The 23709-nt window shown below is 40.4% G+C and overlaps 1 protein-coding gene across 2 annotated transcripts in view; it reads right to left on the bottom strand.

The window, feature by feature from the left end:
• LOC131993339 (cGMP-dependent protein kinase 1) overlaps nucleotides 1-23494 on the bottom strand; it is a 109745-nt gene extending 86251 nt beyond the window's left edge. Inside the window, exons 1-2 of one of the 2 annotated variants that reach the window (XM_059359201.1) lie at nucleotides 23009-23494; nucleotides 10826-10992 (exon numbers count right to left, since the gene is read on the bottom strand). In XM_059359201.1, the coding sequence (XP_059215184.1) occupies nucleotides 10826-10992; nucleotides 23009-23265 (424 nt within the window). In that variant the 5' untranslated portion in view covers nucleotides 23266-23494. Of the gene's footprint in view, nucleotides 1-10825; nucleotides 10993-17549; nucleotides 18112-23008 lie in introns of those variants that run through there. The other variant, XM_059359199.1, reaches the window with a different exon arrangement.
• Nucleotides 23495-23709: the final 215 nt, after the last annotated feature.

Genomic DNA, 23709 nt, shown 5'->3' on the forward strand with positions numbered 1-23709 from the left:
TTTTATAGAACATTGAATACAGAAAACAACGTTTGAAGAGATTTAGAAATGGTGTAATTATCATGTGGTTTGGCCAACGGCTGACAATGTATTACATTGTATAATAATGTACAATAATTTTAAATATATTTGAGGTTGGTTGATTAAGTAAGCAGCCTTCTGAGTAGCTTTGCATGGTTATATTGATGCAAAATCAGTGAACAATCCACATGGAAAAAAGTCAAATTTCATTCCAGCTCAAAAATTCCCTTTATCAGCTGCTCTATTGATAATCAGTGGATATTTCCCCTGCAAAAATCAGCATTAGTCTCAAAATCCCATATTTTTTAGTCCCTAATTAACAGACATTGTATTGTTTTCAACACATGTTATCAAAGTATCGATGCTTCTGACAACCTTAGCGCTGATCTGTAAAGGATCTGTTCACTTCTCACATTTGGAGTAAAAAATCAAATCGCAAAGATGCCAGAAAATAAAAATATTTTCTGCAGGCTCTTTCACAGTAATAGATTTTTCATGCCCGGTGCATCAGCAGTTGCTGTCAGTCAAGTGAATAAAACTTGCACACAAACACACAAACACACACACACACACACACACACACACACACACACACACACACACACACACACACCTGCTGTAAGTATACATTTCTAAAGATGTAAGTGAATTAATATATATCTCTGACATTTCAGGCAGCAGCAGCAAAGAAAAATGTCATTGCACAGGTGTTTTCATTAAATATCGCTGCAGCCTTGTCAATTCAGTTCCTTTGCACTTGCTTCCATTATATTCTGAAGGTGGCGACCACATTTAAGTGGACAGGTACAGGGCTACCACCTGATCCTGACAGTTACTTTTGATGTGCAGGAGATAAGCAGGCAATTCAAATGTCATTCCAATTACAGACCCCTCACCTTTTCCCCAGGGGACGCTTTAATAAACCTCCACATACAGGTTAATTAGTGTTATCATGAGAGCCGATAGCCTATGTGACTCAATCTCACGGTCATAGTAGCACTGCATGCCATGTTACTAAGAACGCATACAAAGTCAATCTTACATTCGATTTTAGTCCCAAGTAGTTGAAATTGAATTCCCTGTGAGAAACCTGTTCAGCAGGCAGAATGAGTCAGAGCTCAGCAGTGGGTCGAGGTTCAATATTAACCTACAGTTCGCTGCTGAACACTGCTGTCAATATACAATAGACAGTATCGAATGTTGGCTACATGTTAGATTCTCCGGGGCCGATCAAACCAAATTCTGTGAGCCTCAACGTTTTACTTTCCTGAGCTGCATTAGTTAAGTTGCCAGGCAACAATGCGGAGCAGTGCACTCACGTTTCTGTCACCCAATGCATTCTCTGTTTTCATGTCAGCTAATTAGTATGCGAATATATCAAAATAATCTGACGATAATTTATTAACAACAGTAGTTGCAGTAATTCTAGATAGTCTTTCTAATGTGCTTCATGTATCGTGTCCTTTCACACCAATGACACTAAGTCACACTCAGGTGTTGATTACATCTCTATACTCTGCTCGAGATGAGAGAGGAGCCAATGTCTCTTCTGTCTGCGAGCACAAAGGGCAACTCTCTGAAGACTACAGCCTATAGCGCAGCGAGAGTCCTGCTGTCAGAGTCTCACAAAGAGACTTTCATTTATTTTGTCCCTTAAAGATTCTGTAGGGAACTGGCCAGCTTGATGCCTTCTCAGCTTGTAGACTGGTTCTTTTTGCTGATGGCCATTAAGTTAAGATGATTGTAAGTGTGAAACTAGTGCCAATCCCAGTACCCTTAAAGTGATAACAATACCAGTAGAGTACTTCATTTTATACCTTTTTCCCTATTTATTACATACCCATCATGTGGGTAGCATTCACTCCCCGTGAAATACACTGCGCTCCACTTCATCACACCACACACTATATAGGCTGCAGTTATAGAAGTAGAGTGAGAGTAGATTGGTCAGAGGCAGGATGGTCAGAGCAGCTGGTACCATTGCGACTGGTGACTTCTTTATTTGGGGGGCTGTGATCAGTCACATAATTAATCACTTTTACTCTGAAAAAGCATCAACATATGCAACAAATGCATAATTTTTTTAATTTGTTTTTAAGTATTTGTCATTTGTTTATGTCAGGGGAGTGGGGGAGTTTGGTGCACTGTAGCACGGAGGAGGACAATGGTCCGTTTATATGCACGGACTGGCCATTGTTGAGAGATTCTGTCAAAATAAAATAACTATTTCACTAGAGAGCGGATAATGATGTCAATAGAGAGCAAACGAAATTATGCCTATGGGATTTTTTTATTGGATTTTGGATCATTGCAGAATATAAGCTCTGTGGTTAACACACATTTCTAATGCGTACACATTTTCTTCAGCAGGATAATCTTCACAAATGGACGCCCCTTTTATGATGTTTGAAGCGTTAATGCAGCTGACAGAAGTAAAAAGCTAACGTTATGCTATAGAGAACTACTCCACGGTCACATGACTTCAACGTAATCCAGCCATTTACTTTTTCTGAAAAAGGGTCCTATGCAAGTAACAGACCGGGGAACATAGGACCCTTTTTTGGGAAAAGGGGGGAAAATGGTCCTATATTCCCCAGTCTCATACAAAGAGGGGAACATAGGACCCAGGGAACATAAACACGCTCCCTTTTTCAGGCATCTAACTACAAACCCATCATTCAAAATCATTGAGTTTGATAGGACAGACCCCAGGGTGCTAAAATGCTAACTTACTTCCTGGTTTAAAAACTGATTACTGTGTTGCCCTATGGCTGGCTTGTTTGTTTGTGTTTCCAACACAATGACGTGTGTTGCCACCACAACAAAAACCACAATCACCATTTTGACCACAGCGAACAGTGCAATGTCCGTCCTACTTTTATTCTCTTCCTATTGTTGTTGCTGCTGCTGTTGGGGGCCAATCACAAGCAGCAGTAGAGAGAAGAATGAAAACTGATAATAGTATATAAAAACTTAAATTTATATAGCGCTTTTCAAGAAGCCCAAGGATGCTTTACAATACAATAGGCATGACTTTAAAATTGGGCACTGATGACAGGTTGAGGGGGTTAACTGAGTCCGAAAGCCTTTGTGAACAGATGGTGCTTGAGGAGTTTCTTGAAAATGTCCAGGGAGGCAGCATTACGGATTTGGGCCGGGAGACAGTTCCAGAGTGTGTGGGCTGCGATGCTGAAGCCCCAAAAGCTTTTAATTTGGTGCGGGGGGTGTTGAGCAGACCTGTATTAGAGGACCTCAGGTTTCGGGATGGTGTGTAGGGGTGAGAGCAGGACAGTGAGATATGGAGGGGCGAGGGCGTCGATAGATTTGTAGGTCAGGAGAAGGAGTTTGTAATCAATGCGTGATTTTACCAGGAGCCAGTGAAGGTGGATGAGGGTGGGCGTGATGTGCTGCCAGGACTAGAGAAGTTTGGATATTACTTGGTCATTTTGGTCAATACCTTAAAGATATTGATTACAGATACCCAGCCCAGCACTGGTGAAAGCTCATATTTTATTCCAAGGCTGACAATTCCGTAGAATGTATAAAAACAAATAAAAGTATAAATGTTGAGGGGCTCTTGAGATTTGTTTTCATGTCAGGTTTTTAATAAGTCAGCCTAGGGAGAGTACAAGGTGACAGAGAGGTGATAAGGTGCTACTGGAAGCTAAAGAGGATTATCACAGGATAAAATATGCCATGAAATAAAATGTAAACACATGTGACTCTCATTTCGCAGTGCTGTTTATATTTGATTAGAGATGCAAGCAGACAGATCAGTTGATGCTTACACGAACTCATGTCTACCAAGAGTCTTGAGTGTCATATCAAGTAGTCTAAAAGCATCAAATTCTCCCCCTTATAGAGAGAAAGTAGTATCACGCTGCAGTGGGTAAACATTCCTATTCATTGTTATTCAGAGGTATATCTCAGTAAGAGCAGCAAGAAAAGGGAAATGACTGTCAGGAGTGCTTCAGTATAAGCCTCAAAACCGTACATTGTTTGTTTCTGACACATTCAGACATTAAAGGATGCCATTTAAGCCTCACTTCAATTTGAGGTTTTCTTGAAGAACTCTGTCGAAATATTATATTTGCCTTGTCTAACAGCAGGTCAAATAAAATAATTGGGCCTCTATCCAATTTGTGTTGGGAAAGTGTCAAATCCTTGGTGTTTTCTCAAATCCCCTAAACACCTGCAGCTGAATAAAAGTCTACAGTGCATCAATGGTTGCATTGAATATGGTAACCTGTCAAAGAGCCTGTCAATGTACTATGAGCACTTGGGAGTTTGGGGCTGACTCATACTGTAACTCTCCCACCTGTTTCTCTCACTTTTCAGCCTGCTCTCACTGTTAACGTAGTAAAAATAAGAAATATACACACGAGGGCAGACAGTTCATCTTCCCTTAAAGATAACAAATAGGAATACAATGAATAATTTAGAGTGAATATCATGCCTTCTTCCTCCTTGGGCTTTTTTTCTTTTTTTCTGACTTGTTTCTCACATAATTCTAAATGAAAATTCAGAATATTCCTATATAAATACAAAGTTGGCAAAAAGAAACCTATCCAGGAAAGACGTCATACATCCTGTAAGTTAAAGATGCAGCGTGCATACAGAAATGCAGCAGAGATTTCAATCTTTATAACACCAACATTTCTGTAAACAACATTCAGCATAATTACGGTCACATACGGACTGCCCATTGCGTCACTTTTAAACACACTCTGGTGATCACAACACAAACAGAGAAGCTCCGATACACACTGATGGAGTCTGCCTTCAGTCTCTGGTCAGGACATCAATATTCCAACGTATCTTTACATAACAAATATTTGTGTGCTGCTAAATGAATGCCCAGAATGTTGTGTACAGCTGTTAAAGTGATAATCTTGAAGATTTACACTCGTCACTATCTATAGTCATATAGAGGTTGAACCTTAACCATTTGATTATTAATATATTTGCAGTATTACAAACTGGATGTCTTCTAATCTCAAGCATCTCAAGACTTCTGTCTCAACAATCAATTAATTTAAACCAATTTTAATAGAAAAATGACCCAAAATCTCTAGATTCAGCTTTTTAAATGGAGAAATTGGTTGGTTTCTTATTTTTTTTACATGAATGTACAGATTGAATGTCTTTGGGACATGTTTTAAAAATAAAAATAAACACACATTTTTGATGCTTACATGTTTCGTTCGGCAGGATAATCACAAATTCACAAATGGAAAACCACTTTTATGATGTTTGAAGTGTTAATGTAGTCGATAGAAGTAAAAAAGCTAACTCATGCTATAGCAAACTACTCCATGGTCGCATGACTTCAACCTCACCATTATGCTTCAGATGGTCTCCTAAAAATAAAAATAAAATTGATTGACTGAGGAAATAATAGGCAGAGTAACTAAAAATGAAAGTAATCACTTGCAGCCCTAAACCCTGACATCAAGTGAACCTTTACATTTGTCAGATCATAACAACCATCCAAAGCGAAGGAAAATTCTCTGTCTGAGGAAGTCCACTTTTAAATCTTGTCTCTCCTAACATTAGAAAAATTAAATTGACACTGATAGAATCTTCAGATTGATTTTACTCTCATTGTAAACCATTGATCAATTATGTTGATTGGCGTCCTCATGGGAGGGTACCACCCCCCTATGTCTACAGCCTTTATCTCCTGAACTACAGTACAGATTAGTCACGTCTGACAGCCTAAATGTCAGCAACGACTTACTCCTCCTTTCCAGTGTTTGTTTATGTATCTGCATAGTAATAATTCTTATTTTTATTATTGTGGCTGCTGTGATTCCCGAATTTAAATCTATGTTTAACTTGACAAATCTTGCATGGGGATATGTAGTGGGCTCTGGACTGTTAACTTGATTAAAACTACAGGCTTGTCTGGGTCAGAGAATTGTTGGAAACATTTGGTATAATGTAAGTCCACAACTCAGCCAATATATGACAACGGTGAAGCTGTTCTTAGACATTTTAATGTGGAAATGTTAGTTATACATTTAACGACACAAAGACATTTATTGTGAATCGTTTTTTAAAATATTCCCCCGCTGACAGGTGCAACAATATACATTTTTATTGCCAAAGAGACTAAATCAATCATGTGCTCTATATATGTTTGCATATTGGCCTAAACCCGGTATTAAATGTCATCCAAACTAATCATCAAATCTCTATAAAAATTGGAATTATGCTCTTTTACACCTTTAACTTACTCATTATCACACATCGTCTTCTCCTGCAACATGTCAATGACAGGTTGAAGATACCCATTTGCTTGAAGACCTTCATTAGATTAAGCTGAATGATGACTACGAAGGAAACAGACGGATTTTACTGTCAAGGAAATACTTGATAGTAATTGGATGTGATTATACTGGTTATTATCATCATTAGCCACCTGTACGGGCCTTCCCAGATGACGCATCTAATCAAAAAACCCTCTTATCTCCATGGAAACTTGAGCTTTTGTCTCAGTTGCAATCAGTATTTTAAAGAGGGCTGTCAGTTACAGCCCAGCGGACGCAACAAAAATACAACAAACGTTCATTCAGGCAGCGACGATGGTCTCATCATAGCTGCGAGCGAGCGCCAGGACCCGTTTCCGTTTTGTCTGATCTTTAATTATCAGGTGCATCTGCAACAAAAGCTAACTGCTCTCAGTTTTAATGGGGAGGCTGTGATGTTTCCTGAAATATCATTCTAGTGTCTAATTAGGGGGGAATAGGCTCTTATTTATTTATTTTTTTTAAATACCATGAAATATCTGTTTTTTTGTAAAGGAGTAGTTTACATGTGCCACATATGGTTACATGATGCATGATAAACGCTGTCAGCCCCGTGGCAAAACGTTAATGATTAGCCTGCCAAGTTTCAATAAGAAATGACATTACTACTGCCGGAGCAGTGAACACTTCATTTGCTAGGAAAATGATGTACAATGTTGTGCAGACACAGCTGTGTGTTTGACACACGGAGACATCCTGTCAGCGTGCATTAAAAAGTCACTGACTATGACGGGCTTCCATAGACCTTGGCACAAAGTCGTCGACCCTTGGGCCAATGCTTTTAACATTTGTTTTTTATGCAAAGCAAGTAGAAGGCCGGGGAGAGTTAGGATGAAAACTGCAGGCTAGGGACACGACCGAGAGAACAAAAAAGGAAGACAAATGGAAAGTGGAGTAGAAGAGATTTTCGGGCAGCTGGCAATGCTCACTGAAGATAAATATGTTAAGTCTACCCTAAGGATTTGAAAGTGTGAAATAATTAACCAAACATTTGATATTACTGTCATAGTACCACTGCTCAATTTAAGCCATGTTTTCAATTACGCTACAGGTCATTACTCTATTTCAGAGAGGAAATCACAAAGCCCCTCGACAATTACTTCTCTTACAGATTTGTATCGTTTGTTTCTGTCTTTCTGCCGCGCTCAAGAGGAACCTATTCATCATGTCAGAGGGACGCTTGCTCATTTGTGACCGAGCTTGTCGTGTCACCTCTACTACAACTGACCCCTCACAGCCTTCATCACAAGGAGAGAATAAAATCCGTTAAATTTCTATATAATGGGTGAGCGGAGTTAAAAGACCACTGAATCCTTTCATCTCCGCTCTGCATCTGGAGGGTTGTGTCCTCATTTTATGGGAAAACTGCACCTTTTTCCTTTTTTTCTGTTGTCATCCACAGCTCTCTTAAAAGAACACAGTGGAGCAATAATCGAGGATGTTGTTTCTTTTAATTGTAGTCAGTGAATTAAAGACACACTTTCTGGTTTTGTTACACTGCCAAGTAGTTACCCAAATTCCAACGTGTCCTCTCAGATGACTGCTGCACAGGCCACAGTGCTGCTTTGCATGTCATTTGCATTATGCCAGTTACATGTTAGACTCTTTACATATCTGACTTCTCTCTGCAGTCTGCAGATAAGGGCGACGAGTGACGTCCTTCTTTCAACAGGGATGTGAACCACAGTGCTTAGATCCTTTGCAGAAGAAAAAGTACTAAAAGTGCTGCAAGAATAAGTCCTGAACCACAGAAATGAGTTAGTGTTTTGCACTTCTGGTACTCAAGGTGTTTGGAATAAGCTCTGTGATTAACACAAGCTTAAAAGGTTTTCACCTAACATAATATTCATGAATTGAAGCTTTTACTTGTATTTCAAAAGACAGTTGCTTACAAGTGGCTAAATGAGACTACAGAGGTTGTCGATACTTGTTTGCCACAGAATATAATAATATTATAATACTATTTTCTGCAATAGTCCAAGATCCAGTGGAAATATTCACTGGCTTTTTGCCGAGGGAGCCAAGGCCAGGCTGCCCTCAAAAATATGTCATCCTGTATAACTCAATACCAAATTGTAAAAGTACTTCAGTATTATCAGAAAATGGTCCATGCGACTATTACATAAGTGCTCTAAACACTTCAGGGTTCAGTGCCTTGCTCCAGGGCCCCTCAGTAGTGCCCAGGAGGCACTCTGGCATCTCTGCTGCTACTACTCCCAACATGGTCTGCACAGGGACTTAAACCTCGAGCCAAGTGCCCACAGGCTGAGCTCCTGTCGCCCTGAGTCTACAGTCTGAGAGTCTAAAGCGATACTAGCATCTCAGTGGAATGAAACATCAGCATTAGGGCTTAATCCTAAGAAACAGGATTCCCAGGAATATATATCCAAACTACTTCCCATTTCCAGAGAAATATAATAGGATAAACTGGAAAAAACTAGTTACATTCCAGGCGTAAACCAATCGGCTGATACGAATAAAAATCCACTCTACAGAAACATGAAGGTCCTTTACGTAAGTGGCTGCACCTGGTGGAGTCCATGTCAGCACGTACCAGCAGTCTCAATATGGAAACTGTTTCAGCTTCACAGTATCACTATGACAAAATAAAATAGCTTTCTTGGTTTGGTTTGTTTATACAATGAATCATTGTCATATATGTTCTCAGATATGTTCGAATGAACATAACTTAAATGAGATAAAATAAATAATGTTAAAATGTTGCCTTAACAATTATGCCACCAAATAATACACACACACACACTAAAGAGATCATTTGGTGTCATATTGATATTTCTCCTTGTTGCTTTAAGTGCTTGAAATATTACCAATGCATTTTGACATTTTGGCTTGTTAACATTGTAATTGTTATTGTTATTGTTTAGCAGGTATAATGCTTTCACCATCTTAGTTTAGCATGTTGCTAACATTTGCTAATTAGCATTAAATGCAAATAGAGCTAAGGCTGATGGGAATGTGAGTTCAGCAGGTATTTAGTTGGTAGGCTTCATTCTCTGGGCGCCATGAATGACTCTATTCAGTATTTATTGAGATTTTTGAGTCCGGGCCTGAATCGCCATCCCAAAGCCACAGCGCTACAAAGGGTCCTTTTTTTTATTGATCTGGAACATTTATACTTTTGTTATGTTGTATTTTATATAATTACACTTCTCTTTTTTCTCTAAGACGGCATCATTCATCTCAGTCATAGTTGACAAAACACAGTAAAAGATCTCTGATCAATGGGACTGAGTCATCTTAATACAATAAACTAAAAGTCACAGTTCTTAGACGCGCCACAAAAGGTTTTTGAATTCAGACCCAGTGACTCACTAAAGACCCGATGAAGACAGAAAGCAGCCATAACACTTCTGTTGGCATCCCAACACAGACGCTGCCTGTCTCTGGAGCCCTTTCAAATGTGATAAATCCGACCTTCCTCTGCTTGAACAGACCAAAATGCAGAGTATTTTTATTATTATAGATTTGTGGAAGAAATAAACCAAGTCTATTTTAGTTCAGAAATATGGGATTGTCGTTATTATGGTTTTACTTTCCTCCCAATGGCATCCAGGAATTGTCTTTTCAAGCCAAATATCAAAGTAGAGGGCTGACGTGAAACAATAAGAGGAACAATCAATATCAGCTAAAATATTAACCTTTAAATGCCAACCAACAAGATTCAAGCTTATGGCTTTTCAGTTTCTTTATTCTCTTTGTCTGTGTTGTTGTCCTGCCATGCTGTTTAGTTATACAATATTTCCTCCAAACAATCTGAATAATATTAGATCAGCTACACTGCAATTAGATGAAAGCAAAGTGTGATTATAGAGTTTTAAGAGAGATGGAGAGCAATAATACTGTTTTATACGTTCTATATTTTAATCTGTATTATGTCTGAGTGTCCAAGTTCACCTCTGTTTAATGATCAGTTTTATTGTGCAGCCATTGAGTGAGGCCGTTCTCCCTGAGGTCAAAGCTGTTTGCAGTGACGATGGCTCGCTGAACGTTTCATAACAGTTTCAGTTGTGACAAATCATGTCGCAAAAACGCCCTTTCACAAACCCCATCAGCGCCAGCGTGGATGTTGTGCTGCTGTTCCTGTCATCACTGCGCTCACAGTCCACATACTCGATGCTCATGTTAAAAAACAAATAAATAAAAATACAACACCATCAAAAAAGAATGAAAAGAGAATGGACTCAGCAGGCACACAAAACAAAATCAATGGGACATGAGTGAATCATGCGGCATCACAAAGTGTCGTTTTTGAATTTTAGTTCATTGCTCTGCAGAAATCCGTCAATAATGCCCTTTCATTTCGGTTCTGTCATTGTCATGCCGCAGCTCTTAAATCTCACCGCACATAGCCCTGCAGATTTTGATCTGTGTTTCAAAAGAGTCATTATATACTACTTGTTCTGTTTTTTCTACTTTTTCTTCTTGTGGTTTTAATTTGATTGCAGCATTGATATTTTATCATGTGCGCCTACCTTCCATGACGTAGACCAGTGAGCCCACATCGCCTTCTTTAATGATGCAGCTGTCCTTTCCATACTCCACAGGGTACATGCAGTCCACGATCTCCTGGATCTGCGACAGTTCCAGGTTCTTCATGAAGTCATTGTCCAAGATGGCCTCCTTGATCAGATCCTTGGACCTGGAGACAAGGTAAAACAAAATGAGACCATCGATGTGCAAACACAGATTCATGTGGTATTGATGATTATATAGGCATTTGTCCTCCTGGCCCATTCTTGTGAACACAATATCCCAGGAACACCTTGAGGGAACACCTTCAAATTCAGCACAAACGTCTACTTGGACTCAAGGATTAACTGATTTGATTTTGAGGTCAAAGTTCAATGTCACTGTGACCTCACCTAAAAAAATGTTTGGCCACAACTCAAGAATGAAAAAAATATACTCATAAGGATTGCACACCCAAAAAGGTGCAGATTATTGGTTTATAAATCAAGACCAAACACCTAAAAGATAAATACATAAAGTACCATGTTAACTTCAGAATGTATTCACAAAATAATAATAAAATTCACATTACCTGGGAACACAATCAAACTGCTGTTGGCTTGTTTTAATAGGAAATCTCTAACCTTTTTAATTTTTGCTTCATCATGTATTTCTATTATGCAAACAAGGGACAATCATTCAAAATGTTTTTTCATTTTTAAAATGGCTTTTGTTGTTCTTTTCAAATTTACTCTTTTTCTAACTTTTCAATTAAAGTATGGGTAAAAAGTCTTAAAAGTCTTAAATAAATGTTAAAAACTGGCAATTTATATATATTTTTATATATTATTTTAAATACACTATAAAACTGGAATACCGCTGCAACCTTGAAAATGTGGTGATTGTATATCTTCTGTGCTATCAGGTTGAAGATCTGTGTGAAGCATCTAGTTTTTTAGAATTTGTAGCTTCTTTGAAGCAACATCCATATTTGAAACATTGTCTACTGTCATGGCTTCATATGAGTCTGGACAGACATGGATATAATGAGACATAATGAGAAAGAATTAGAGAGAGATATTAGTACTAAAGGCTCTAAATGTATCTCAAACACACACCTCAAGAAAAAACATTAACAGAGAATAAAATGTTCTGTAAAATCCAGTGAAGGCTGTTGACCAGTTCAACAGGCATTCATGTTGATTATGTTTCCGAGGCAATTAAATCCTTAGTCAAACGAGACTGCTGCTTTTTTTAAAAAACGAATCCTCAATTCAAAGACGTCAAGGTGAAATCCTTTTTTTCCCGACATAATGGTGGAGCATGAAGCACATCAATAAATAGCTAAGTCCATGCGTAATGAAAGAATATTGTTTCCATTGATCAGTACTAAGCTGAAATTCAAACGATGGAGTCATTAGGGCATTCCACAGGTAAGTGTTTGTGGTAATGACGATGAAAGGAAGAGAGAAAACATAATTAGCTGTAAAACTAATGTGCGCTCGTCAAGGTGCAGCATGGTGCACGGAGCACTCTGTGAGGTGGGCTAAAAGGGGACATTATGTCAAATTATCACTTGGATCGAGGAGGAGAGACGTTTGTTCGTGTGTTGACCACAGGTGAATGAGAGGAGCATCAGAGGTTGAAACAGGAGCCAAAGAAGTGTGAAGAGAAATCTGAGGTGGACTCGACTCTAACAGTGAGTTAAAATCACTCGTTCATTGAAGCGTTTTGTCACCTATGTCAGAGTTGCTCGACTGAGTGCTGCATGGCCGGTTTTGAGTGTCAGTTGGAGTAAAGAGGTTAATAAAATGTATCAGGGTTAATCCAACTAGGAGACCCCCTCCTGAGAAGCTAAACTTTCATACCCTCTCTATCTCCTGCTGGTAGAATTCAAAGGCACTGGTGAACTGCCTCTTGCCTTTCCCTGCTCTGTGCCCTTTTCAGAAAACGGATTTCTGGGTGCATTGTTGACACTGATCACCTGAGGAGCTTAAAGCTAAAAGGGCAAATAACCTGGAAGGCATTTATGGAGCAGTGCTCCCAGAACACACAGGCTTCTCTGCCCTGCTGCCAGCCAGCAGCAAAGTCCTACACAAACCACACAGCTACACAAACTTCAAGCTCTAAAACTCCAACATCTGCCATGATACAATATCACCAGTGAGCAGGGTTTCTTTCTTTTTTTTCAGATTTATGTACTGAACACTGCGTACATCCAGCGACTACTTCTGCACATTCATCCGTATGAGAGGTAATGTTTTATAGGCAGTGTCTTACCTTCCCTCAATGCTTTATAAAGAACTTTTAAGGTCACACAAAAGCTTCTCCATTAAATTTTAAGACACACTATCAAATCTTTGACAAAAAATGCCCAAACCAAAAGGCACAAGGAAAAAGCAGGAATCATAACTGACACGTAAATGTCAACCTTGGCCGGCGGATACTGATCATCATTTTTTCACCATCAGCTGAGTGATTAGTTTTGGTTTGAGACTCAAAATAGCCTGCTTAAAATATAAAAAAACAAGGTTAATGTGTGTTTTGCATTCAACAGTCTAGTGCATTTTCAATTAGGGCTTCAAGGCCTGTGAATCCCCAAACCGCTCTGCTTTTAATCTCTCACAGCAGTGATGCTTGTGGATGAAAGTGAGGAGCGAAATTACTAAAGACCAACATTAGCTGGTTGTCATAGTCTATTGGGAATACACTGATTACTTACTTAAGTTATTTAGCCAAAACACTAGATTGGCATACTTATCTCAGTGACAGCTGAATCCGACTGTATTGAGTTTTCTCCATGTATGTGCCGCTGACTGTATTAAACTCAGCTCTTCCTATGGGAGCATCATTATCCCAGACTTCCCTGTCATTTGTGAGCTTGCCTCACTTTAGGGAACTCATTTGTTCGACAATTTACAGATGTGAGAAGGATGAAAGAGACTTTGGGGCAACACGCATCCAGAGCCTCAGGATTTTAATTTATTTGAACCAGGATGATCCAAAGGTTCCTTGTTACGTATTTTTTATTCCGTTCTTGAGTGTCAGAAGAAGTTACTCCTGGGAATTGAGCAAAGAAGACAGAGTTGTTGCACCTATTTTTAAATTCTTGTCCCGCAATCTATCTATGTTCTTCCCAAACCTTCTTTCTTTTTTCGGCAGAGACTGCACACAGAGAAGACTTAAAGGGATAGTTCGGATTTACTGAAGTGTGGTTGTTTGAGGTACTTATAAATAGTCATAGTTCTACCGACAGTAGATGGGGAATTGGCATGCTCCTACTTAGAGAAGCAGCCAGGAGTACCGACACAAAGCAGAGCAATGTTCTTCAATGGACGGGAGCTGCAGCAAAATGTATTTTAGCCACTTAAAAAGGGCAGTATCAGCTTAAGTGTACACTATATTTAGTGTAATTTCACCACTTTACCTTGTCATTAGAAAGCCCAGTTTAAGTATACACAGAGGGAATTGAAGCCCATATGCTCTCATCAAAGCCACCAGGCTCCTTGACAAAAATAGTTATTTTTAACTCACAGAACACGGAGGTCGATGATCTCTTGCTGCCTCGATCGGTTAGTTTTCTCTGTGTTATTGTGTGACTTTGGTGAATCCAAACTAATCCTAACTAAAGTCACACAATAATAAAAACATGCTTTGATATTAGCACAAACTAACTAAAGGAAGCAGCAGTAGGCGAGCAGCTCCTGTGTTCTGTAAGGTAAAAGTACTGTTTTTGTCAAAGGAGTCTGGTGGTTTCGAAGAGCGCATAGAGAGCTTCAGTCCTCCATCAGAAAGGGTTGTCTGACGGCAAAGTAAAGCAGTGAAAATATTCTAAATATAGCATAATGTTATACTGGCTACATTACATTTTGCTGCTGCCCCCGTCCACAGCAGAACATCACCTTGCTACGAGTACGTCCGTACACCTGCCTGCTTCTCCATACTGCAGGCGTGCTGACTGTCATCTACTGTAGATAATATGTATAATTAAGTTACATCACACCCACACACAAGGGGGGCTCAGCTAATTGGTGGGAAGTTGAGGGGAAATGCTCAAAAAAAAAGGATTGTTTTTAAAGACATCTTGCGAAAGGGGGGCCCGGCTGTAAGCTAATGCTATTTAGGGGCCTTGGCATGGAAAAGTTCTCTTACATCCCAACTTTAAGAAATCCCTTTAATGTTGGTGGCTCGTATTAGATTTTAGGGAGTAAAGCCTAATAAAAGTGTGAAGTGGCAGTCTGGACTTTTATGAGCCTTATGATGCTTACTGAGTTAATGATGCTTTAAATTAGACTAAATTTTATGCATTTTATGCAAGCAAAACTCTGCATATAATTAACTAAATGGTCAGGAACAAATTGGAAATCCATTATTTTCCAAAGTTGACATTCAATCCCCTGGAAATGTGCCTCATTGACCCCTTTTCTGTTACTTTACTCCCAGGAGGTTTCAGTCCTTCTCAACCCTGAACCGGACCCCCCACCCCCCCGACTTGAGCCTCTGATAGCAACGTTGAGCAACGTCTCCTAACCAGACCCTTATAAAAACATCTGCCTTCCTCTCCCTTTGTGAGGATGATAAATATTCCTTCATCCACTAGTGAAGTTTGGAGCTGAGCAAGTTCAGCCTTCCTTAAAAGGAGAAAATATGTTCTTTTAGGAGGAAAAAAGACGAGTGGTGGCAGGAAAGTGGGAGAGGCTAACAGAAATAAGAGGCAGAGGGATGGATAGCGTATGTGTAGGGAACACTCTGTGGGTCTTGTAAAGAAGATAAAGTGGGTGAGAGTGGAAGAAAAATCTAAACATTTAGCCAAATTCAACAGGCATTATCGCTACACTTCAATAATCAAAACAAAAAGAAAATCTAATGGAGCTGTTTTTATCCTGTGAGGGTATTCGTGTGTTTTATTAAAAAGAAAACGTCTCTATCCTCAGTTGAGCAACAAAAAGACTTACAAGACTCTCTATTTAAATGACTAGCTCTAACTCTCCAAGAACCAGAAGTCACACACAGATGTCCAAACAAAATGAATGACCAAAATAATGCTGAACTAATAAGACAACAATGCTCAAAGACACGCTCAAGTCATTTGCATTCTGTTACCTTGCAAACATAATTTTTGTATGTATATGCATATTAGACGAGAGAAATCGAACAAAATGTCATTCTTTGGGCAAAGGTGTTGCAGAAATTAAGCTGTCCATTTTAACCACCTCTTTGTAAGAAGCAGCTTCCACTTCCATCATGCATTTCCTCTCAATTTCATCACAAATCATGCAATAATTCTATCCCCATCATAATTGGCATATGAATAAATTAAAACTCTTCAATGGCTCTTTATGGATTGCTCGAAAAATGTCTGAATGCAGGACAGAGTTGATATTTTGGATGGGTTTTTTTGGGCAAAAGCCTGATTATAAGAAACTTCAAGGTCTCACTAAAAGCCTCTTTCGGAAATCTTTTAATGGCATACTCAGTAAAAGCTCACTATCATAATGAAATGGTCACTGCCATTCCAAGCCAGTGTCCAGCGCTGCATGTTTATTCACCACAGCGAAACAACAGGAAACAACACAGTAAAAGAAAAGAAAAGAGTGTGCTTTCTGTGTTTTTTGCCAGCGCATGGAGCTGACAGGTGTAACAAAGACTAATGGCCTTTCCCTGCTCAGATAAATATTCCCCTTCATTTTTGAAGCTTCTTTGATGAAATCCTTGGAGCTGTGTTTGTCTGCGAGTCAACAGAATAATGACATTCATATCTGACACATCTGATCTCCCAGCAAAGCTGTAAAACACCAACACGAGGACAGAAATATGTCAAATAATGGATTTAAAAGTCAATAATATCCCAATATTTAATTTGAACATGACATTCTGCTCATTTTATATGTGATTTGACTGTCCGGATACAAATTTTAAAGCTGGATTTTCTTATCAAAATGTGTCAATTATATTCAACATGCCTATTTTTCAATGCACTTGTTGAATAAAGAGTTGATATTCAGATAGTCCACCAGGGGGGTAGCTTTATTGATTCATAATAAACACAACCTTGAAAGTTCAAACCCAACAGACAGCTGGATTATTTCACAACAGAAGGCTATTTTAGTGCCAGTTTCAGTTTGAGGAGCAGACGTCACGCTGCAGAGCGAGCAGGAGAGAGATGTTTGGTTAAGAGTTTGAAAAGAAGAGAGAGAGAGAGAGAGTTGCTCTAGACAAATCATAAGGTAAACATGCACAGAGAGCCTGTTAAGACTGCCTGTCACTGAATCACAGCTTGTATAAAATAGGCACTGGTACATTGCACAGAGCTGTCATCACCAGCTTTCTAAACCTATAATTCCCATCAGTGGATGACATTTAATTCTCTCCTAATGTTAGGCTGTGATCAGGTTTATTGATATCCAGCCTTTTATCGCTGGAAATCCCAGTGATAACCATCACTCATGACAGTTTTTGGATATTTCCCCCCTCATTTTCATAGCTGATGGCAGCAAATTATATCCCCCTTGTGTCCAGTGTGTGTGTGTGTGTGTGTGTGTGTGTGTGTGTGCGTGTGTGTGTGTGTGTGTGTGTGTGTGTGTGTGTGTGTGCTACAGGTGCCGTACCTGCTGCGCCACACGTAACATTACGCACAGGAATCAGAGAGGTTACAAAGGGTGAATGAACTCATATTGGAGCGTGCAAAAATCGTATTATCATCATTATTAAAAGTGAATATTATGCGTTAATGATCTGGACACCTACTGTGGGCTTTTGGGGTAGAAAGGTAGGGTGACATGGCTAAGATCCTGGATGTCGAAGGCAGTGGGTTCAGCCGAAATTGCCTGCCTCTTCGTCCGCTGCTGCTCGTGCAGCTCATTCTGCTTTTGGACCTGCACGGTCGCCGGCTTGATCACGGAGCGGTATTTGTCCAGCTCGGTCTGTAGTCTCTGTATGAGCTCGTCCTTCTGGTCGAGCTCCAGCTCCAGCTCGTCGATGAGCGCGTCCCTCTGGCGCAGCTCCTCGATCTTCTCCTGGAGCGCGTACTGGAGGTCGCGCAAGGTGCCCATTTCGGTCGACTTCCCAGTAAGTTTATCGAAAGGTATGCAGGCAAGTGTGTATCCCCTCTCCTCTGCCACGCTCTGCTCGTAAACTTTATCCGGCATGAACAGCCTGAGAGGATGCAGCCCGTGTCTCTCTTGAGGGGGGAATCCTCGCCACTGACAATTCCAGAAGCGGATGTTGGGAATTTTTAGCGAAGGTATGCTCGCTGGTTGACGCGATTGCCAAGGTGAGCCCCGTAAAGCGTCTCAGCCACTATCATGCAAAGTTTCCCCGCTCTCTCTCTCTCTCTCTCTCTCTCTCTCTCTCTCTCTCTCTCCTTCGGCGGTGTGACAGCGGAGGACCGTCCTCCCCGAGTGCGTCAGGCTGCGACCCGGAGAGAGCGCATGGCGAGGAGGGCGCCTACAGGAATCTGTGGCACAGTGCAGTCTGGCACTCCAAAGAGAGCCGCACTCGATTCACATGAATAATGGACTCGGTGAGAGAGCCACTGCTCGGAGAAGCATGTCATCATACCTCAGCAGATCGCCCCGGGGCTGCTGAGTTACAAATAGATGAGCGCCGGAGCCTTAATGGAAGTTGAAGGTGATGGAAACTTAATGAACCTCAGTGTAAAAATAAACAACGCGGGGTTTTTTTCTATCTATTGGGTTGTATTGTTGTGAGGTGCCACTTGTGTATTTTGTTTAGAAGTGCAATATAAAGTGGAAAAGAATACATTTCCCAAATCCTTGTCCAGGAACTATTTATTTTGTGCCAAACTCCACAGAGGAGCAAGTACAGGTGATGCAGGTGTTAAATGACGATCTTCCAGATTGTTAGACAGCAGCTGCAGCAGACATATATAAGTCGAAGATACTGATGCTCACGACTCTCCACAGCAGTTCCACATTCCTCATCTAATCTTGTGTTGACTCTGAGCGCTGCTGGTGTCTGTCCACATTATCCCGATGAGTCATCTGAAGCTCAGCGAACAGCATTTGGCCTCATGTGCTCGGGACAAATTCGGGAGGATAAACTGCCAAGGACAATCTGATAGGATGAGGAGCTACTGAGGCTGTATGAGCCTACTGTGGTGAGAGGGTGGGGGAGTCACCGGCTGACAGAGAGCGAGGACAAAGAGCATGATGGAGGAGGTGTCTCTCGCTGGGAGGATAGGTGTTTTTGGTGTGGTGGTTAAAAAAAAGCATCTTTTTTTTCTGACAGAAAGCGTGTAAACAACCTTGGAGAGACGGTGGGTCCAATAATAGGTCGGAGCTGCCCTCTTGTGGCTGGATTAAGAACCAACACTAGCAAATAACAACAGGGTGTCATGTCTTCTCTCTGCAGACAAACATGTCCTACACTTAATGACACACAATGCTGTATGTAACAGGTTATACCAATGATACAACTTTTAAGCAAAGTAATGTTTAACTGATGCATGATTCATAATGATTTAATGCAGGATGTACAAATGCTTACCATTAACAAACGATGAGGTCACTGTGACTGCATGTTATTTTTAGTTCACCTCTAAAAGACAAACAGTTAAAGAGTGTTTATTCACAGATATTTCATGAATAAAAATGCAACTAAATTAACACTACCCAATCTTGTGAAATATATGGCTGTCGGGTGCATGTTGCTATGCCAAGTAATCCAGCAGGTGTCAATCCAAGAAAATAGACTGAAATAATCGAAAATATCTCATATTTCTATGGGGAAAAAAGTTCTGTTTTGCTGTCAAGGAGGATGAGCAAACGCCTCAGTCTAAAATAAACTTTTATGTAACTGGAATCCAGCTAATTTGGCGTCACACAGTAAGTATTAATTAACACTTCTTAGGAGATGATCTTTAAGTGTGAACTAATCACATGCAGTCATAGTGACCTGATCATTTGTTGATGGTGAGCAACAGGAACTCATTAACATCCTGCATTCATTGATAGTTAGGTAGGGCTGGGTGCTATGGAGGAAATCCAATATCGTGATATTTTTTTAGCAAATTCCTCAATATTGACATCACATGCAGTGATGTGTGCTTTCACAAAATGTTTACACAACGAGATTAATAATTGACAGTAATGTGGATGAAATGACTAAGTGGGTAAAGGCAAACAGTAGAACAAAGCATTCTAGTAAGCTCAGAAAGTACATCACTAACTTACATCACACATCAATTCAGCGTTTAAAACCAGGAAAAGAAAACATGTATGCCATAATACAATATCCAAAGAAGATATCTAGTCTATACAACCCAGATTCCCAAAAAGTTTGGACACTGTGTAAAACTTAAATAAAAACATAACACATCAAATTCAGTGTTTATATTTGCAAAAAGATCGCAAATGTTACTTGTTTGAGCATTAGATATCTTGTCTTCTTATTGTATTCAATTGAATGTAGAGTCCTTTTCTTTTTTCTTTTTCTTTTTTAACAGCATCCCAACTTTTTTGAATTACGGGTTGTAGTAATGATACATTGCCAAGATTATTATGAGTCATGCATTGGCTAAAAACTGCTTAAATCTATATTTTTTAACCCTTTTTAATCCTAAAGTGTTAAGATGCTGTATGTGTCATTACCTTGGTGGATGACTGAAATAGGTAGTTTGTTCTATGTTCACTGAGCAATCACTTCTATCGTTGCAAATACTGACATGTGCACATCAGCAGCTTAGCAAACAATTTTACAGCTGCTTTCAGACATCACTAAAATAAAAAATAAGTATGAAAGTATAGTGGAAGCTTTCTGTGAGGCTTTAAGTACCATAAGGCAACTATGAGGAGCACCTGTGCACCAGATGATACTGTTTATTGTCATTAATTTAATTGCTTTATAGGTATTTTCCCCAAAATATTTGTTCTCCTGTGTTCTTCTTTTCTAAATACAAAGTTCTAATGCAGCCTTTCTCCTCTGAGCCAATTAAAAACCATATTTTTTTCTTTCATCAATATGAGGGAAGGGTGGAGGGCACAAAGCCTGAGCAGCAGCAAAGTTTCCTCCATATCAGGAAACTGCAGGTGCCTGGAGACTTTCTCCAGTCCAGTGTTGCATCCCCACATCCTCCCATCATCAAAAGGCCCTCCTACTGTCCTTCAAAGCACCTCTGCGCTTTAAATTTCACCTCTCTAACCATCCAGCTCAGCCCTTTTCCTATGCAGATCAATAGAAACAGGATCCGTTGCTCCATGCTGCGGTAATCCGATGAGTGGGGCGGGACGCCGGCTGGTGCCACGTCCTGACTCTAATGGGGGTCACACCGTCTCCGACCCCGCAGCAGCCCAGCAGGCCCGGCAGTGCAGGTGGAGCCCCTAGCCCCGACACCAGTTGGAGAACAATCACGTCATCTCATCTGTGTCTCTTTTTTTTTACAAATGCAAACAGGTTTACATTTGTTTCACTGCACAGAGTGAACAACCTTGTGCAATTAGCCCTGAAGGCCCACTGAAGCACTTATTGTGCCTCATCAGATGAGTATACGCATAATTTGACCAATTTCTGAATGAACCCTGGTCATATAGAAAGAGAGAATAGATTATTAGTGCACTTTATCAGTTTGTCTGAATGGAGCTTGTATGTCATTAGTTCTCAATGAGCCTGGTCTTTCATGAACTCCATATTTCATCTTCAAGTATTTTCATTTTCGTTTTTCTTGCCTCAGAACTACTTTTGTAGACCTTTGTTTGTTTAAAGGCAGTTGTTTTCCATTGAAGGCCCTCTCAAGCACTTATTGTGCCTCATCAGCTGAGCACACGCATAACTTAACAAATTTCTGAATGAACCCTGTTCTTATAGAAAGGCAGAGAGCAGCTTATTAGTGCACTTCCATTAGATTGTTTTGAATGTTAAATATTATATCTCAACAAACCTGGTCTTTCATAACCTCCATATTTCATCCTCAAGTATTTTTATCTTATTTTTTCTTGCCTCAGAACGGTTTTTGTAGACTTTTGTTCATTTGAAGTCAGTTTTTTTCGACTGAAGGCCCACTGAAGCACTTATTGTGCCTCATCAGATGAGTATTCGCATAATTTCACCATTTCGTGAATGAACCCTGGTCCTATAGAAAGGCAGAGAATATATCTGTACACTCTTATTAGTTTGTCGCGAATGGAGCTTGTTAGTCATTACTTCTCAATGAACCCGGGTCATTTATAACCTCCATGCTTCATTCTAATTTTATTTAATTCTTGCCTCAGGAATTTTTCTGTGGACTTTTGTGTTTGTTTGAAGGCACATCGGTTAATGAGTGCAAGCAAGGACCTGCTGTCTGCAGTTTATTAATGCAAATGAAGAGAGGAAATTGTCTAGCCACCTTAATAAAATTAACCCCATTGTCTCTGGCATTAATAGAGTCAGCAGAGTGGTTGCTGCTTGTGTGCGTGTGATATCAATATAGAAAGTAATTTATCCTGATGGGGTTGTTAGAATAGAAATGTAGATGACTGGGGGGTGTCAAACTTTTTAGCTGGGAGTGATTACAGCCAAATTAAACCTAATAGAGTGAGACAAAGTGAAAAAGTATGAGATACTAACTGATTCAGGCCTCAGTTAAAACCCTCAAAATCAGGAAAACCATACCATGAGGCTAAAACGAGCACCTAAAGGTGATGAAGGAAGCATATGGTCAAACAAAGCGTTTTCTAATGGAGTATTAAATATCCTCAGACATGCACTTCGGGTCCTCAGCGTCCAGCTACTAAAAGCCAATAATGCATCGCACTTCCTCCTGTCTGTGTCCTGTGGGACTACCATGATGGATCTGATCAATTAGGAGCTCTTTCTGAAGCTCGCCTTAGAGCTGCGTCATCGGCCCCCAAGAATGAAAGTGCTCCTCCATTCATGGCAAACGTCTCCATCTCTCATTTAGGAAAAAAAGAAAAGACAGAAAACAACACAGGAAGAAAAGCTTTGCGGGGGATAGGACACTGGCGTGGTACAAGAACCTGTGTGTGTGTGTGTGTGTGTGTGTGTGTGTGGAGTTACTATCAGCACATGCACTTTCATTTTTTGTAGAGAGTGAGAGAGTTGTGCTTCCAAATATCACATTCACACCATCCATTGCAAACATTTTCTGGTAGTGGAGAGAAAACACTATTATAAGGTGGGGCACAAAGCGTGCACACGAGCGTAACAGAGCGATAAAGTAGTACAAACGCCTGCTGAAACAGTCTTACCAGTCGGACTTGGCATATCTCCGAAACGCCTGCCTTGACAGGTCCTGGTGCGTCTGGGGCTCCGCGGAGATGCCCTGCGCCCTGCGGGTCCTCGGTCCAATAAGTTGAGCGCTGGGCAAAACAGACTGACATTTGTGCAATTTTCTCTTCAGTTCTTGAATCTCGTCTTCCCTGTCCGCCAGACGCCTCTCCAAGTCCCGTATCCTCTCCTCCTTTAGCAGAAGGATCTTGGCAAAGTCGTCCTCCAGGTCACTCATGTTGAAATCTGCGTTAAACTTTGCCGCGATTCTCCGTGATACGGTTACAAAAAAAAAAAAACACCCGATTAACTCCCAGTTTTCTCGCACAGGTTGTGAAAACGCACGCAAATCTTCCACTAAATACGCGCAGGATGATGATGCTCCGAGAATCCCCTTCACTGTCCACTTGTTTATTTCAGAAGAAAGGAGCAAAGCGGTGTTTAAAGCCGGGGAGCGGACGGTTGATCGAGCAGCGCTACGCTACAGTCCACCAAGCCTCCGGGGAGCAGCTGATGATCCTTCATTGAGAAACCAATTACAGCAGCTCTTCCTCTCCGAGGACGCAGGCAGGCCGTCAAACTGGGCACTAAAGAGCCGAGACAACTCCTGTAGTTCACCGCCTCTCACACTGCAAACACACCACAGAGGAAGCCCCGCGCTGCTGCTGCTGCTGCTGCTGCT

Source organism: Centropristis striata, chromosome 20 (genome assembly GCF_030273125.1).
Source record: "Centropristis striata isolate RG_2023a ecotype Rhode Island chromosome 20, C.striata_1.0, whole genome shotgun sequence".
NCBI classification, from domain to species: Eukaryota; Metazoa; Chordata; class Actinopteri; order Perciformes; family Serranidae; genus Centropristis; species Centropristis striata.